Source organism: Phascolarctos cinereus, unplaced genomic scaffold (assembly GCF_003287225.1).
Source record: "Phascolarctos cinereus isolate Bilbo 61053 unplaced genomic scaffold, phaCin_HiC Scaffold_3;HRSCAF=262, whole genome shotgun sequence".
Classification (NCBI taxonomy): domain Eukaryota; kingdom Metazoa; phylum Chordata; class Mammalia; order Diprotodontia; family Phascolarctidae; genus Phascolarctos; species Phascolarctos cinereus.
In genome coordinates, this window is record NW_027555736.1 from 64,347,716 (window position 1) to 64,365,844 (window position 18,129).

The 18,129-nt window shown below is 35.0% G+C and overlaps 1 protein-coding gene across 1 annotated transcript in view; it reads left to right on the plus strand.

Moving 5' to 3' along the window:
• The window catches only part of LOC144456269 (pro-neuregulin-3, membrane-bound isoform-like), a 453,429-nt gene extending 444,411 nt beyond the window's left edge, over positions 1–9,018 (plus strand). Inside the window, exon 2 of the mRNA XM_078150885.1 lies at positions 8,885–9,018. Within this exon, the coding sequence (XP_078007011.1) occupies positions 8,885–9,018 (134 nt within the window). The remainder of the gene's footprint in view (positions 1–8,884) is intronic.
• The last annotated feature ends 9,111 nt before the right edge of the window (positions 9,019–18,129 follow it).

Consider the following 18,129-nt stretch of genomic DNA (forward strand, 5'->3'; position numbering starts at 1 on the left):
TTTAAAAACAATATATTGATAAAAATATTTTAAAAATATTTAGCCCCACCTTTTTTAATTTTGTAGATGAAGAAATAGGTATGAAAATATTAAGTTACTTGTCCTAGGTCATACAGCTAAAAAGTAGCAGAGCCAGGATTCATAGACAAATCTGGTGACTTCAAATCCAGTATTCTTTGTACTTCATTGGGTTAATTTTTTTTTATACTTCTGTATCCCTAGTACTTACTAATATATTTTACACATGATAGGATTTACAGAAATGTTTAAATGGGAATATAGGCCTACTCCTTCATTTTTATAGATGCTAAAACAGTCCCAAAGAGGTTGAGTTGACCAAAAAGACACAATTATTGATAGAGCAAAGACTAGAATTTGACTTAATCTTTGGATGTATAGTCTAGTATTCTTCCCTTGATATCACAACAATGTGTATTCTGTAGCTAGTTTTTGAAAAGGTGATTATAATGTACTCACATATTTGTTTCTTATCCTATTTGGTCTATTTATTGCAATAGCTTAAACAATATATTGGTTGCTCTCTTTACTACCAATGATTTGACAATATTGTCATGAGAAATAGCAGACTTTTTCTATGCTTTAGTTAGTTATTAAGAAAATTTAACTTTTTAGAAGCTAACTGAGAAAAAAAAATAATACTTTATGGCAGACATTTAATTAGCAGAAAACTACATTTAGCTTTTATTACTGTTTTTTTTGAACTCTTATTCTACCCCTAATTTGGTATTTTGTCTTTGGGAATATCTTGCCTTCCACCCTCTTCAGTATATTTCCCTATCATAACATTGACTCTTTGCTGCTGGCTCCCAGATATTTTACCCTAAAGAAGAAAGACATTATCTGGGTCTAACTTAGTAATCTTGTTAAGAATGGTGCCTCTCTCTGTCTCTGTCTCTGTCTCTCTCTCTCTCTCTCTCTGTCTCTCTCTCTCTGTCTGTCTGTCTGTCTCTCTCTCTCTCTCTCTGTCTGTCTGTCTCTCTCTCTCTCTGTCTGTCTCTCTCTCTCTCTCTCTCTCTCTCTCTCTCTCTCTCTCTCTCTTTCTCTCTCTCTCTCTCTTTCTCTCTTTATGTGTGAAAGATCACAAGACTTAGATTAACTGAGGAATTCCTAGGATAGTAGAAAGGATTGACATGTACTTGAAGAAAATTAAGTCTATTAAAAAAAACCCCAAAACATTTCTTCCTTTTTCCCTTCTCCCATTGGATAATAAAGAGAATGGAAAAGTCGAACCAATTTACATAAATATACTTTATAAATGCCAGAAGTCTCAAACATGTACGGTTAGCAGTGGTATTTAATATCAAGTGAAAATCTTAAATCTTAATTGGCACCTCAGAGAACAAGGAATGGAAGAAAATACATGCTATTTGATGCTCTAGATGATTGGAAACAAGGAAGGTCCTTATAAAGCTCCAAGACAGTAGCAGGTATTTAAAATTCCCAAATGTCAGGAAGTCAACTAGAAAACCATTGATGACATTTGGTGGTCAGATTGTAACAGGTACATTTTGGGATGGCAGGAGGTCAACAGAGACTAGAATCCCTCTTTGATTTGGTCCTTATGAAGGAAGATAGCATGATGTGCCTCATGATCAGATTATCTTTTGAACCAGGTAATTTTATTCACTCTAAAATGGAAAACTGTGAAGGTCTACAGATTAGATTTCTTGGGGGATTTTCATTCTGATGAGGATCAGTCCTTGAGGACAAAGAATTTTTTTTTCCATTTAGTCTTAATGATCCTTGCACTCTCAAAAGTTGATTTGACCTGCTTTAACACACCCCTGGATGCCCTCTGCATTCTTACCATAACCGTGAATAAGGTCATTCCTGAAGCATACAATATTTCTGAACCAAATATGAATTAAATGCTAAGCTTAGGAGTTCTGATTAAATTCTAGAGTAATATTGTGTAATTGTTGACCAATATGTGAAACTTTCAATTTCAAAGGATTATTGGTCTAGAAGGTTACCAATGGTGACCTCAGAAAGTGGTATAAATCGACAGAGATGTTACGAATACATTTAAAGGCAGCCAGGTGTGACAGATGTGTTAAGTGAAAATAATGTTTAACTGTATTTATGAAAAAAAATGGACTCTAAACTTTAAGTTATAGCCAAGAAGCGGATTCCAGGAGTCACTCGTACAATATGTTGCTCACAACATATAAGCACAAGTAAAAAGGCCAGCAAAATGGTAGCTAACATAAAAAAAAAATTGGAAACCACCAAAGATTGTCACCTGGAATACTATTGGCAGTTCTGATTTGTGTACCTCAAGATGTTATATAGATTACAGAAAACACAAAAGGATATTTTTTTTTAAGGATAACAATTAAGGAACAGATTGCTATTGCTTGACCTATAATAACTTATAGAAACTTAGTGGTGACTAAATCACAAACACAATGGTTGATTTGATCATCAGATATGACAATAAGAGAGTGTTCTTTGTAGCCTTACTGAAGTAATGTTAAAAGAATAAAAATATGTATATTACATAACAACCTAGCTTACAGAATTTATTACCCCAAAGTACAAAAAAACCCACACATATGTATACATATGCATATGCACACATACACGTGTGTGTGTGGGGTGTGTCTGTGTGATAGGTACCAGAAAAGTTTAGTTGAATTCATGGATGTGAGATCTACATCACACTATTAAAGAAGCTAAGATAGCAGAACATATTTTTATCCAATAAATTTGAATATCACAAAAGTATACCTCTTACCTCTCTAATACTGCTCTTTGATGTCCCTATCTCAGAGAGAAGAAAGAATCTTGGTTCTATATGGAAAAATGGGCTCTTTTTATTAGGCTGTCCACTGACAAGTAACTGACAAATTCAATATGGAATATGTGGTGGGGTAAGAATGGCCAAAAACTCCAACATAGTTCAGTAAGCAGATGTTTCACTTTTCAATGAGTTGTTTTAAACTCCGCAAAGGGCTTCTGCTCATGCTTCTACTCCACTGATATCTTTTGTGTTTCTTTTTTAAATTCTTTTTAAGTAAAATATCATGTGTTGTCTAGCATCCTTGAGGCATTGAGATATACCTTCCAACATGTGAAATTTGCCAGTGAAGAAGACACTTTTTTTTTTCACTCTGGGAGTATGAAGTACAATGCAGTGTTCTAAATTTTTCTTTTTAGGTATTCTTATTCATCGTTAAGTTGACCTCAAGCCCAATGAAGTGACAATTCCTAAAAATGGCACATTTGATTTCCTTAATAATAGTAACTACAGCAATAAGAACGACAATTGGAGGCAACAAAAATGTTAATGAATTTTAAAGTGGATTCCTCAGTAGGGAATATATATTCTCTTTCTTTTTTGTGGGAATATTCATTATATGCCCTCAATCTTATTAATGTTCAGTAGATACTCAAATATCAATGGAGAAAGCAACCCACAGCACAGTGTGGCAACCACTAGGGACAGCAATTGTCAGATGGAAATTAATTGATCGTAATTGGCTTGCCATTGTATTTCACTCTCAAATTGTAGCTTATTAAAATAACTGATTACAAAACAAGAATCTCACTCTTTATGTTGTATGTTATGCAAATGACTAAGCTGTTCATGTAGAAATGATCAGTGAATATCAATAAATGGATAATAAGACATTAAAGGAAAAGTTAGCTGATAGTGAATTAATGTAGTGCAACAATCAGAGTAGCAGTTGAGTACATTGTATTTCATATCTAATTTCTTGGCTTGAGTTCCTGAATTTTAAACATCTACTGTGAAAGAAAGCAGGCATAGGAGAGACTCACTGTATGTATACCTACCCACTGAGCCTGAATATTGCACATAAAATAATAATATGTGCTTTAAAGGATATTTCCCGTGCAATGCCATTGTAGGAGGTGTAGTAGAAGTATATCCTTTTTATAAAAGAAGAAAATGAGGCTGAGAGGTATGAAGTTATTTGCTCATGGTCACATGACCAGTAATTGTCAAAGTAAGATTTGAAAGCATGTCATCTACCTCAAATAATCAACAACTGGTTGAAAACAAATGCTTGCATATTAGGAAAAAATGATGAGGTTATTGTTGCTTTAAGTAAAGATCAGACTCAATAGCCTTTAATGTCCTTTCCATCTCTAAGACTTCATGAATTTATAGTTCTCTCAGTGTCAGGCTATTTATGGTGAGCCACGTAGACATAGGAAGGGTAAGTATCTCTATGAGAGACACTAAACCACTTTAGTTTCAGCTTTAGAAATTGAAAACCCATTAAAGTTCCTAACATGGTATCAGTAACAGGCATCCTATTACGTAAAGCTTATATTTTAGAAGATGGGGGAAATAGCCTTTTCTTTCTGTGATACTTAGAAGTAATGGGGGCAAAAGAGGGAAGCTTGGGCCTGTGACTTCATTTTTTAGGGAATGTGTGGTGAGGAAATGCCTTTTCAATAAGATAGCAAATCCATAAACATCCATAACTTTTTTTTTTCCAAATTCTAGTCTTACAGAATTCCCTAACATGCTCAAGGTCACATAGCTAGTAGGTCAAAGACATGACTTGAACCTGTGTCTATTAGGACTCCAGGGCCAGCTCCCTTTTTACTTCAATATTCTGTCTTTTGTTCCCTGTCTCTAAATATTTGTTTAAAATTCCTGCAGGTTTTCTTATGTTGTGTTCTTGATTCTGGGATATTTTTGTGTTTACGTTCAAGGGATGATATTATGGAGTCTGAAAACTTGCCTAGTTTATATTTTCACAACTGTATTTAAATGTACTTTTTTTTTACTTTTTAAGTTTATATATTTTATGCATTTAAAAATACTTTGTTTCAGGAAGAAACCATAGGCTTCATCAAACTGTTTAAAGGGGTCCATGATACATAAGAGTTCAAAATCCCTGACATAGACCCTCAAGATATTAATCTAGGCCCATAGATTGACAGATGAGGAAACTGAGTTCTAGAGACATTAAGAATCTTTCTCAAGATCACATAGCTAGTATGAGGGAGAGCTCTCCATATCCGACACTCTTCCCATTGCACCATTTTTTTCCAATTGGTTTTCTGAACATAACATCAATATTTGTATACATACAAACATAAATATTTTGTGTGTATATACATATATATACATATATAGAGAGAGTATATATAAAGTATGTATATATGTATGTATATACACACACATACATATATAGTCATATATAAAAATAAATCTATGTATTTTTCATATCTATAGCTAATGATCTCTCTATGTCGCTCTCTCTCTCTCTCTCTCTCTCTCACACACACACACACACACACACACACACACACACCCTTAAATTCAAAAATGCAATAATTGATGAATGAAAATTTGTTAGAGAAATGCTTAGTGCTAGATGTATCACTTCTATCTCCATGTCTATTGATCTATCTCTAGTTATAGATAGGTCTCTTTCTTTCTATCTATCTATCATCTAAAAAAATTAACAATGCATTGTTGAAATCTCTAAACTTGAATCTAAAGTAAAAGTACTTCTAGGTCTAGTAAAAGAAGACATCTCCCCTAGGCCAGGGCAGGGAATATACTATGTCTGTAAGACCAGCATGGAGAAAATTATTCACATAATGCATTACATGAAAGGGCTAGCCATACATCCTCTTATACTCACCCTTTAGACTAAATGTGGCCTTGTCTCTTTTCCTGTTATTTTCCTTTTCCAGGATGCTCTTTATGGTCATTTTAGCCAAATTCCCTGTGTGTAGATATGTTGAAGGGAGTAAGAAAAACAGTTCATTGTATGATTGATCAAGGACATGAACTTCGACCAAGGGATATTGTTAATTAGGGAGTAGTAATCTGAATATACTTTTCTACTTTATGGGAAAAAATGCTTATTTAGTAAAATTTTGCAGTAATGTTTTAATCATCACTAACCCTTCTCTTAATTGCAGTAAATTGTTGGTGGTGCCAGAATCATCTGATTAGAAAAGGGCATGAAGTTTGAAAATATATGGAACGTTGTGAAAATTGCCTTAACTGATTATAGTCTTCAGGGATATAACAACAGCAGTAATAGCTTACATTTCAGTAGCACTTACTGTGTGCCAGGCACTGTGCTAAGCATGTTATAATTATTATCTCATTTGATCCATACAACAACCCTGGACAGTAGATGTTATTATTATCCCTATTTTACAGATGAGAAAACAGAAGCAAAGATTAAATGACTTGCTCAGGGTCACACAGCTAGTAAATGTCTGAGGCCACATTTGAACTCAGGTCTTTCTGACTCCCTGCCCAATACTCTTTCCAATGCATCAGCTAGCTGCGTAGGATGATGAAAACTTATAAAACAGAAAAGCTTATATACTTCTTTGAACTTCTTTCTTCTATATTTTGTACCTATCAGAATGTAACAGTATATTTTATGATTAGACTTTGATCAATTAGTTACACCACATAGGTTAGAACTCAGATTCTTGAAGAGATCAATTTTCATATCTGGAATGCATATATATGCCTATTCATTTCCCCAGGAAGGGTGGTCAGTTGTCATTGATTGTCATTTTCAGCCTTGTACAATTTGGCTCCCACAACAATTCAACAAGTATTTATTTAGTGCAGAAAGCCACCACTAGCAATACAAAACCAAAAAAATAAAATCTTTCTGTCATCCAGGCAAATATATTTTATTTCATGGGCTGGAGGAGGAGGATAATATCATTTTTGTTGTTGTTGAATCATTTCAGTCATGTCTGACTCTGTGACCTCATTTGGGGTTTTCTTGACAAAGATATTGGAGTGGTTTGCCATTTCATTCTCCAGCTCATTTTACATATGAGGAAACTAGGGCAGAAAGGGTTACATGACTTGTCTAGGGTCACATAGCTAGTAAGTGTCTGAGGTTGAATTTGAACTCAGGTCTTCCTGATTACAGGCTTGGTGCTTTATCCATTGTGCCACCTTAGCTGCCCCAATAATCACAATGATAAGCATATAAATAAATATAAGCACATATATGTAGTGAGGGCTGTTCCCCACTTGTGACGTAGGGGTGTTGTTTTGTGACTGAAAGAGAGGCAGAACAGACATCTCTAGCATCTTCTTCCATAGCCCTTCTCCAAAGCAGGCTTTATTTTCTTTCAGGAAGGGAAGCAGGAAGATGGGTCCAGAAGCTTGGCCATTCTGCTGTCTTCAGAGTAAGGGATTACTAGGCTAGAATGATATCTATCTGCTTCTTTAATTATTATTAGTCTAGGCAGGGCTTCTTAAACTTTTTCAACTTGTGACTGCTTTAGCACTTCTTAAATTGTGGGTGACAACCCATATGAGGGAATGTGGTTTTAAGTTTAAACTCACTTTTGATCACTGCTTCATTAATTGGAGGAAGGGACATGATTCAATGCTTTATATCCAAGGCTTGAAGCCCTCTCTTACCAAATCCCAGTTCCATAGTGAAAATACATAGCTGGTAGCAAAGATACCCATTTATCCAAGTCAATAACAAAGCAGAAATCAGAGAAGGCATACACAGGAGACTATATACCAGACAACTGTCTAATAATCATTTTTGCAAATTTTCCATTCAAGCCAAACTAACCTAGTCACTATTTCATCTCCCACCTCCATGATTTTGCACAGACTTGTGCCCCATGCCTACAATGTACTCCTTCTCCTCCACTCCCTAGAATCCCTACATTCCATGAAGTCTCTGATCATGTGACAGCACTTATAAGAAAATTTCTTTACTCCCCTATACCACCCAGTTATTGGTAATCTCTTCCTCTGCTTTAAATGATTATTACCTTTTATTTTTTTTACTTTGTTTTTTTTCATGAGGCAATTGGAGTTGAATGACTTGCCCAGTCACATAGCTAGTGTTATGTGTCTGAGGCTGGATTTGAACTCAGGTACTCCTGACTTCTGGGCTGATACTCTATCCACTGGACCACCTAGCTGCCCCTAAATGATTATTTATAGGCTTTATTATTTACATGGTGTGTCCTTTCTTTCTTTGGACTAAGTAGAATGTAAGGTTCTTGAGGTCAGGGGCTGGTTTTTTATTTGTTTTGGTTTTTTGTTTTTTGTTTTGTTTTGTTTTGCTTGCTTGTTTCTTTTGTTTTCTTGGTGTTGCTTTGTCTTTACACTCTTGATGCTTAGGACGTGTTAGGAGAATGCTTCTTGATTTGAAATGACTTGGATTGGAAAAATTAAGATTTCACCCTTTACCCCCAAGAGAATGCTAAGAAATAGCAATAACTTGATTCTATTAAATAGGTAGATCCAGCATTCTTCACATATAAAAGTCTGTTTCAGTATTTGCAGCATTTGCATTTTAATTATGCAATGAAAGGAGAAACACTGGAGGAATAATTGGTTCTGCTATTAGCCAATTAGAGCTGTAACTAAAAAACCAGAAACCTACTTTGATTGCCACAGAATACTCACAATATCTATTGATCAGATGTTTTATAACATGTGGTGGCAATAAAAAAGATAGAGGGAGGTATCCATTTTCCATGCACCGTATTTGTTAAAATTTAAATTAATGAAAGCAGATTCAGAAAGCCTTACTACAATGTAATTCAGCTTTTACTGTTAACATGTTTTCTAAATTGGAGATACTTGGGGGTGAGCCTAATGATTAAAATTTAATTTAGAAATATGACAGTTTGATAAAGTGACCACATTGTGCATAACTGGTCCCATATGAACAGAGACAGCAAATTGTCCTTTCAGTCCATGTTGTGCCATGGAAAACTATGCTTCTTTTTTCTATAAGAAAGGCTGTCAGAACATATAATTCTAGGATTGCTTATGGGACCTGTCTGGCAAAGGGGGCTTGGATTTTGATGAGATACTGACTATATATTTCTTTCCCCTGTGCATTTTTGTGGACAGATACGACTACATATTCCACTGAACGATCGGAGCACTTTAAGCCGTGCAAAGACAAGGATCTTGCATATTGTCTGAATGAAGGAGAATGCTTTGTGATTGAAACCTTGACGGGGTCACATAAACACTGCCGGTAAGTGAGGGCCATCCACTGACCCACACTATTTTCTGCTCAGTCTATGCAGAGCTGGGGGAAAATGGAATGCAGGACTACAGGAGACAAACACCAAAGCCATCCTGATGGATGAGTTAGAATTGTAAATATGGGAAGCCAAAGTGTCTCAACTTCTCTCATATCTGAGAAGTATAAACTAGAAGTCAAATTGATAAGGCCTAAGTTTGCTGCACTCAGAAAAAACTTATCAGATCAGCTTGAGGTGTTATTCTTACAATACCTATACACATGTATTTAAATGTTACTTACGCATTTAATATCATTCATTATAAGACTCATACATGTTAAAGTATAATGTTCTTATTTATTCCCTGATGTTCAGAAATATTCATTCATAATTAAGCTAGCCTTTTGAGGAAAGATGAAAGATATGATTATACAGTCAGAGCACCAGTTCAGTCAACACTAGCTTCAGCTTCCCTGCATCATCTCCAACAGGCCATAGGCATGTTCTAAGCCTGCTAGGAGGTCTTATGCTTTTGTCTCAGTTCATTCATTCAGTTACAATTTATCTGTTTTTAAAGGACAAGAAAAACATCCCTGCTTGTGGCATACATTCTAGTAAGAATAACATTCCAAATGAACCAACATAGCACTGTGGCAGGCCAGTGACTGAGCTGCAGGGTACAAAGACAATGGTGGGGCTGTGGAAGGTGCTTGTTTATGAGGCCTTCTGAGACACAGGATTACACTCCAACTGCCAATAAACAAGGTCCAAACAGATGTAGATAAATAATGCTCTTATATGCTCTGCAGCTTCATGGCCCAGCACCCTCTTGTAGGAAATCAAATTAGCATCAGAAAAATATATCCTACGGAATTTTTATTTCTAGAACTATACTTATAATTTGTTTTTTCCTTGAATTTTATATGCTTCAGTGATCATTCATATCCATAGCTTTTTCCTTCCCTTTATTTGCTTTTTCTCATGTGAAACAGTTATTAAATTAGTTATTCTGAATCATGGAGCATGGAAAATTGTGATGACTTTTTTTTTCCCTTTCACTATTGTTATTGGTGAAATGTACAGTTCTCCTGCCCCTCCCTCATTGCTTGAATAAATCAACTACAGAACCCTGGAATTACAAGTGCTGGAAATGAGATCCCTCTGTATTTGAATGAAATGGAAGCTTTGGACAAGATTGGGCCAGTTGTTTAAGCCCACAGTGTGGGGTAGTTCTGATATTGTTCTTTAGCATAGATTATAATTTACCTAATTGCTCTGACCTAGCCTTGGGACTCTGGTTTAGCAGAGAGTTACAGCTCTACCTCAGCTTTCAGTGTGACCTTAGCCAAGTCACCTAACATGTAGTTTACTTTTTGACCTCACAAATGAGAAGTTCATAATGGACAAAATACCTCTATTTCTATATGTGCTATTCAGTTCACTTGTTGTTGGCTTCTCTTCGCCTTTTACATCATTACAATAATCCCAGAAGATGTACTATTTTGAATCATGAGCAATTACTGGATGTTTTGTATTTGATATTAAAAGTCTTATGCTGATTCAAAGAACTGTTTACAATATCTTATGCATGTTTAAAAAAAAGTTTGACGAGGAGGTTTTATTTATGTTTTTGGGAAGGCTGGTGCTTCCTTTAAGATAAGATTGCAGCATAGTAATCTCTCTCTGTCTCTCTCTCTCTGTATTGTTTTTCAATCAACACCTCTGAGTACATTGGTATAAGGAAATACCAATGAGGAAACTCCATTAAAGCAAGTTGGCAACTGCTCTGCTACTTCAAGTATTGGGGAGTTTCCTAGGAGACTAATAAGTTAAGTGACTTGCCTAGGGACACACTGCCAGTATGTGTCAGAGGTTGGACTGGAATCCAGATAGTCCTATCTCTAAGATCAATTTTCTATCTGTTACACCACAACTGGCTGTCTCTCTGATCACTTTATAATAGATTAAAAATTATCAATTAGAAATATTTAAGTGGCACAGTGGGTAGAGTGCTGGAACTAGATTTAGGAAGACCTAGTTCAAATCCAGGCTCAGATTTTTACTAATTTTATGACCCTGGGAAAGTAACTGAATTTTGAACTGCCTCTCTTTTTTCCTCTGTAAAATGGGACATAATAAGAGAGAGATGGAGAAAGAGATAGAGAAAGATTCATAAAGAGAAATGGGGAGAAAGGGTGAGAGAGAAAGAAAGAGGAAGATAGGCAGAAAGACACAGAGACAGAGAGAGATACAGAGACAGAGACTTACACACAGAGAGAATATGAACCAAAAGAAAGAAAGTGGAAATTTAGGGGCAGCTACGGGGTGCAGTAGATAGAGCACTGGCTCTGTAGTCAGAAGGACCTGAGTTCAAATGCAGACTCAGACACATAACACTTACTAGCTGTGTGACTCTGGGCAGGTCAGTCACTTAACCTCAAATTGCCTCACCAAAAAAAAAAAAGTAGAAATTTAAATTAACAATGTTGAAAATGGACTATAATATGAGCCAAAAGACTTGGATTCTAGTTCCAGGTGTGTCATTTAATGGCTATGTGATCATCACTTATTCTTTTTAAACACAAATGTGCTTCACTAATGACTTTCTTAACATACTAACAAAAATGTGTCCTGATGTGTGTTTATATAGGAAATTTGGATGAATGCTTACATTTCCTATTTCTGCTTCTTTAAGAAAATGGCAAAAAGTGCAACATACTCAACCCCTTTACATTTTTGTATATCATGGCGCAAACAGTCAATGTTTTAGTACTGAGAAATTTACCACAGCAAGAAGAAATAGACTGTGGGGTGTGTGGAGTGTGTGTGTGTGTGTGTGTGTGTGTGTGTGTGTGTGTGTGTGGCGGGAAGGGGGGGAGCAAACTCATTTAACTAGATTATCCTAGCATTCATCCATCTTTTCCCCCCTTGACTTGAACATCATTATAATTAAAGGAAGAGATCTCCATTCTCTTTTTGAAAAGAGAAAATTATTAGGAAAAACAAGTAGCTAAATTGTTTCATGCTTATCTAGTTGAGGACCACTTACCCCTGTGGTCCTAGTCTCCCCATTAAGCATAATATATAGTAGCCTAGTTCCTGTTAGATAGAAGCTATTATCATTTACTATTATTAGGTTGATGAGCAAGAGCTTTCAATTAAACACTTTCTGATTAAATAATATCCACTCCATTCAGATGTTTTTGTTAATATTCAATTTGTTGCTGTCAAAGTAACTTGTTTCCACATTGACTTCATGCATTTTGAAAGCATGGAATATACTTGGGATTTCACTAATAGGAATAATTCAACCAGGGAAGCAGAAAAACGTATAAGGAAGGGGAAGATGGCTGTTACAGCTTCATGAGTAAAAATGTTCTGAATAAAAACAAGTGTTTCTATGCATAATTAGTTTTCTTGTTTTATTTAGACATGTAGGGACCTTGGAAAAGGGGCATTCCCCAATATCTTAAAAAATCAGAGTGGCCACTGTAATTTAACCGATTGATAGGTATTTGAATAGAACAAAAGGGAACTGGGTACAATTTCAAGTTTAAAATAAAATGTCTCCTTTTTATCACTGCAGTTCAGTTAAGATAGAATCAGTCATGCTGATAAATATCTTTTCTAGTTCTTGGATGGGATAGGGATTATTCTTAGGTTTTACCTTAAATACTGACTTTGGGAATTTGACACTTTTAAAAATGTACTGGATTTTTTCTTTTAAATTTGAGACTACCACTCCCCCTTCCCCCCCCCAAAAAAAAGGTAAAGAGTGTGAACATAGTTAATATGTAAGGAGAGATGTTATGATTGAGTGGATGGTAAAGCCATAGACTATAATGTTGAGGGGCTTAAGATCTTCATGGTTTTTTTCTAGTTCATATTTTTAGTATGAACTTATTTTTAATGTGAACATATTTTAATGTTCATAGTTTAATGAGTAGGCTTTGATATCAAGGATTTTCTTTCACAATGCATTGATATCAGTGAAGGAACACAAATATGCTCTTTCCTAAGTATAATATTATATACCTTTCATCAAGTGCTAGAATTATGTGTGTATAATATATAATATATTCCCCCCCCCCCAGAGGGAGAGAGAAAGAGTAATTTAGAGAAGGGAGTCATTTGAATATAATATTTGGGGAAGACTCAGTGTAGAGGGGAGCAATAGTCTAATTTGTACAGCTCTACCACAAAGGTACCCTATATCCTCCACCACATTTTGTACTAACTATTTTGAAATATATGTTGTACTAGGGGCACTTGCTGTATTCTCTAATTAGTAAATGAGCAGGAGTACCTTTACAGGAAGGGAAGATGACACTAGCTTTATTCTATCTGTGGATGGCAGAAAAGATGTAGGGAGTTGATCTGAGTTGGTCAGGATTCAAAAAGTAGTGGCTGGTGATAAGAGCAGTTCATAAATTAGGCTAGTTAGCTTCACTTCTGAGTGAATCTCTTTGAGATTCATCAGATATTGACTATTAAATAACAATTTCCAGGGGATAAATCTAAACAACTGTTGACAACTTGGAACTCCTTCATGAAAAGAACAATTGGAAATTGAAGATCCTATTTATTAAGCAAGCTAGCAATCACTCTGGAAGATGTGTTAACTTTTGCACATGACAAGGGTTGATTTTTTAAATAGTTCTTCCTAAGTCTTAAGACAGAAAGATTTAGAATTTATTTTTGTTATAAATAAAATTTAACATAAAACAATTATACATCTTCCTGTGTTCTATGGACTGCAATAAAATGATTCTGAAACATCTTGATAGAGATGTTGGCTCTAATGTGGTATAATGTCTATAATATGACACAGAATAATAACAGGATAAAAAAATCTTAAGAGCTATTTCAAGTTCATCACAGATTTTCCAAGGTAAATATTGAAACATTCAACTGATGATATTTGCCACAACCCAAATATAATTTAAGTAATTTGCTATAACTGTGTTCACAAGTCAACAATGTTCATAATAGAAGGTCTACTGATTGCCCTTGCAATGAAAATATTATAAGTTATAATGAAACTTCCTTTTATTCTCAATCAGTGTAGCTTGTCAAAATAGTTTCATTTTCTAAAAGTGCATATTAACCTTGCAGTACTGTGATGCCAATGGAATGGATTGTTTACTCTCTCCTAGCATATTTCTCAGTTGAGTATTCTTATGTGGTAAAGTCATCCTGGGATATTTTATGATGAATTTTAAGACCATGATTAAAAGCACAAAAGCGTGTCTATTAAGTGCAGGTCAAATGTGCTTAAATCAACCATTGAAAACCCACCGATAATTTTATCAGAAACTTGCATTGTGGCTAGGAACATATATTTTTCTCTTTTCTGGATGTACTATTTCTTATTTTGTGACTTTACCAAGGCCAAGATGATGAGTAGAGATTTTGAAAGGATATATGCAAAAGAAAAAAAAAATGGAAACACACGAAAATGAATAATGAAGACTGAATACAAAGGACTTGCATGTGTGGTGTAATAATGTTGTCAAGAAGAGAAAACTAAGATGGTTAGAGGATTATAAGGACTGTAAAAATAAAAGTACACTTGGAGAAAGAACAATGTAAGGATAGCACCTCTGCTTTGGGGCAGATGGGGAAATGTCAACAGATGGTTTTGGAGAATGAGCTTCAAACTGGAAATAGTTGAACAAATGGGGAATTAAAACCCAAGAGAACAGGAAATAATAAGAGAGCATGCTGCTTCTTGAACAGATTTTAAACCATTTAGTGAAGATCAGTTACATCCCTAGACACTGAAGGATTTGTAGAAGTGATCACAGAATTGCTGCTCACTATCTTTAAGGAACCATGAAAAAGGAGAAAGGTGCCAGAAAGCTGAAGATAAAAATGCTCCAAATTTTAAAGGAGGAAAAAAGGTAAATTTCAGAATCCAAAAACTGGTGAGCTTCCTAGCCATACCCACCAACAGTACTATTTACTAAGCCATTTTTTCAAATTATTCCCCTTTTATACATGGAAATAGTGATTAATCTAACTTGGATTTATTGAAGGGCAAAATAATTCCATCATCTGTTTGAATATGGTTAATAGATAGTAATGTGCTAGATGTTATGATTTAGCACCTTCAAATTTTTAAGATATTAGAGAAAAAATCACCCATGATACCTCTGTGGGCAAAATAGAGAAAATAAAACTAGAACATAATAGAGTTAAGGTGAATTCTTAACTACTTAAAGGAATATGATATTCAAAATTCAAAGAATGGATGTCAGTCTAAAGAGAGATTTCCTGTGGTAGCCTATAAGGTTTTATTTTATTCCTATTTTTTAATCAATTACTGGAATGAATTAGTAGAGAAGACAATATGCTATAGTAGATAGAGAGTTGTGCTTAGAGGCAAAGGACTTTGGGCCAAATCCCATACTTGCTATTTACTAACTCTAAGATCATTATATAAAAAATGAGTATAACCTCTCTTGCATTTACTTTCTTTATCTGCAAATGAGAACTTTGGATGAGATGACCTTAAAAATCCCTTCCAGATCTAAATCCTATAACTCTAAAATATGTTCATTTAATTACTGGACAGTACAAATTTATAGAATTTAATTAGCACATTTATTGATAATTGAATTTCACTAGTATAAATATAACATCTACTTCTTAGGTTTTTTTAAAAGAAAATGTATATTTTCTTTTTACCCTTCCTTCACCTTCCTTTCTCAGGAAGCCATCCACTGTAACAAAAATTTTTGAAAGGAGGAAAATATAAGTTTAGCAAAAAATATAATTGGCTTAACAATATACTCAATGTAAACCACTTCTTTAAAAATAGAGGGAGGAGTATATTTTCTCTGAATGATTCATATTTATTTTTTTCTTCTGGCATAGTATTATTCCATTTCTTTCATTTACCACAATTTGTTTAAGTATTTCCCAACTGATACTCATTTACTTTGTCCCACTTCATTGATGCTACAAAAAGTGCTGCTATATACATTGTGGTATGTATAGCACTTTTCTTTCTATATTAACTCTACAAGTAGAAAATGAGGGAAATCTAATCATATAGCAATTAAATGTGAAAAATCCCAAGTTTTTTTAGAAGACATGTCCAGCATAAAAAATAGCAATTTATACAGCTTTCTCAAAATTAGTTGTAATCTAAAATTTTATTCATAGAACTAAGGAGTGCTTCTCCTTTCTCCTCTGAGCATAATGCCTGTGGATCATTGTGTTTAGTTATGGACACCACACAAAGGAGAATGATGAAATACCAATGGATGCAAAATTGTATATTAGTAGTGATTAAAGGAAATTGCTAAGATTAGTCTAAAGAAGGGGGAAAATAGTGGGGTACCATTATTATCTGCAACTATTTAAAGGACTATCATATAAGGAGGAATTTCATATTTTCCCCTTGAAGATTTGTCTCTCTAACTTGTATATCAAACATTCCATCTCAGGCTTTCATTGTCAGTATCTGTTTTTCTGCTTCCTCCTTCCCTACTGCCTTCAAGCATGTCCAGGTCTCTTCCATTCTTAAAGACTTCCACTTAACCCGGTTATTCCTTCAAGCTATCAACCTATGTTATTCACATCTTTTTTTTCCATTTCAATGGCAAGCTTCTATGGTGGCATCTATACTTATTGTCTGCATTCCCTTGACTGTGACTCACATCTTAGTTTCTTACAATCTGGCTCCTGACTCTTAACAATTGTTAAAAATTGTTCTATCCACAATTCCAGTGATGTCTTAAGTGTTAAATCTAATTATCTTTTCTCAGCTCTGATTCCACGTGACCTCTCTACTATATTTGACCTTACCAGCCATGTTTTGGATGCTTCTTCCTCCTCTGATTTCTATGATACTACAATCTCCTGGTCACCTTCTTTCTGTTTGGCTGTTTATTTCTGTTGCATCCTCTACTCACTAAGGATGGATGTATCTCATGTTTCCCTTCCTCAAGGTCCTTCTGCTTTTATTTCTTTTTTTTTGCCCTTGTTTTGTTTTGTTTTTCTTTTTTTTATAACCTCCCTCCCCACCCACCCTCATTGAAAAGGCAAGCAACTCAATATAGGTTATACATGTGCAGTTATACAAAACACTTCCATAGTAGACATGCTGTGAAAAACTAACTCTATTTCCCTTAATCCCATCCTGCCCTCCCATTTATTCCATTCTTCCTTTTGACTCTGTCCCTCCTCAGAAGTATTTGCTTCTGATTACCCCCTTTCCTAATCTTCCCTCCTCTCTAACATCCCCCTGCTTTCTTGTCCCCTTCTCCCCCTATTTTCCTATAGGATAAGATAGATTTCCATACCCAATTGAATGTGCATGTTATTCTCTCCTTAATCCAAATCCTATGAGAATAAGATTCACTTATTCCCTCTCACCTTCCCCTGTTTCCCCTCCACTGTAAGAGCCTTTTCTTTTCTGTTTTTTTTTGTGAGATAATTTACCCTGTTCTACTTCTCCTTTTCTTCTTCTCCTACTATAATCCTCTCTCATCCCTTAATTTTATTCTCCAGGTATGACCCCTTAATCTTCAACTCACCCTGTGCCCTCTATCTATCTATCTATCTATCTATCTATCTATCTATCTATCTATCTATCTATCAATCTATCTATCTATCTACATACACATAATTTTTCCCTCCAATACCCTAATACTGACATAGGTCTCATGAGTTATAAATATCATCTTTCCACGCGGGAATGTAAACATTTCAACCTTAATAAGTCTCTTACGATTTCTCTTTCCTGTTTAACCCTTCATGTTCCACTTGAGTCTTGTTTTTGAAAGTAAAATTTTCTACTCAGCTCTGGTCTTTACATCAAGAATGCTTGAAAGTCCTCCTTTTCACTGAGTGACCATTTCCCCCCCTGATGGACTTTACTCAGTTTTGCTGGGTAGGTGATTCTTGGTTGTGATCCTATCTGCTTTGCCTTCTGGAATATTATGCCCTACGGTCCTTTAATGTAGAAGCTGCTAAATCTTGTGTTATCCTGATTGTGTTTCCACAATACTTAAATTGTTTCTCTCTGGCACCTTGTAATATTTTCTCCTTGACCTGAGAACTCTGAAATTTGGCTACAATATTCCCTGGAGTTTTCCTTTGGGGATCTGTTTCAGG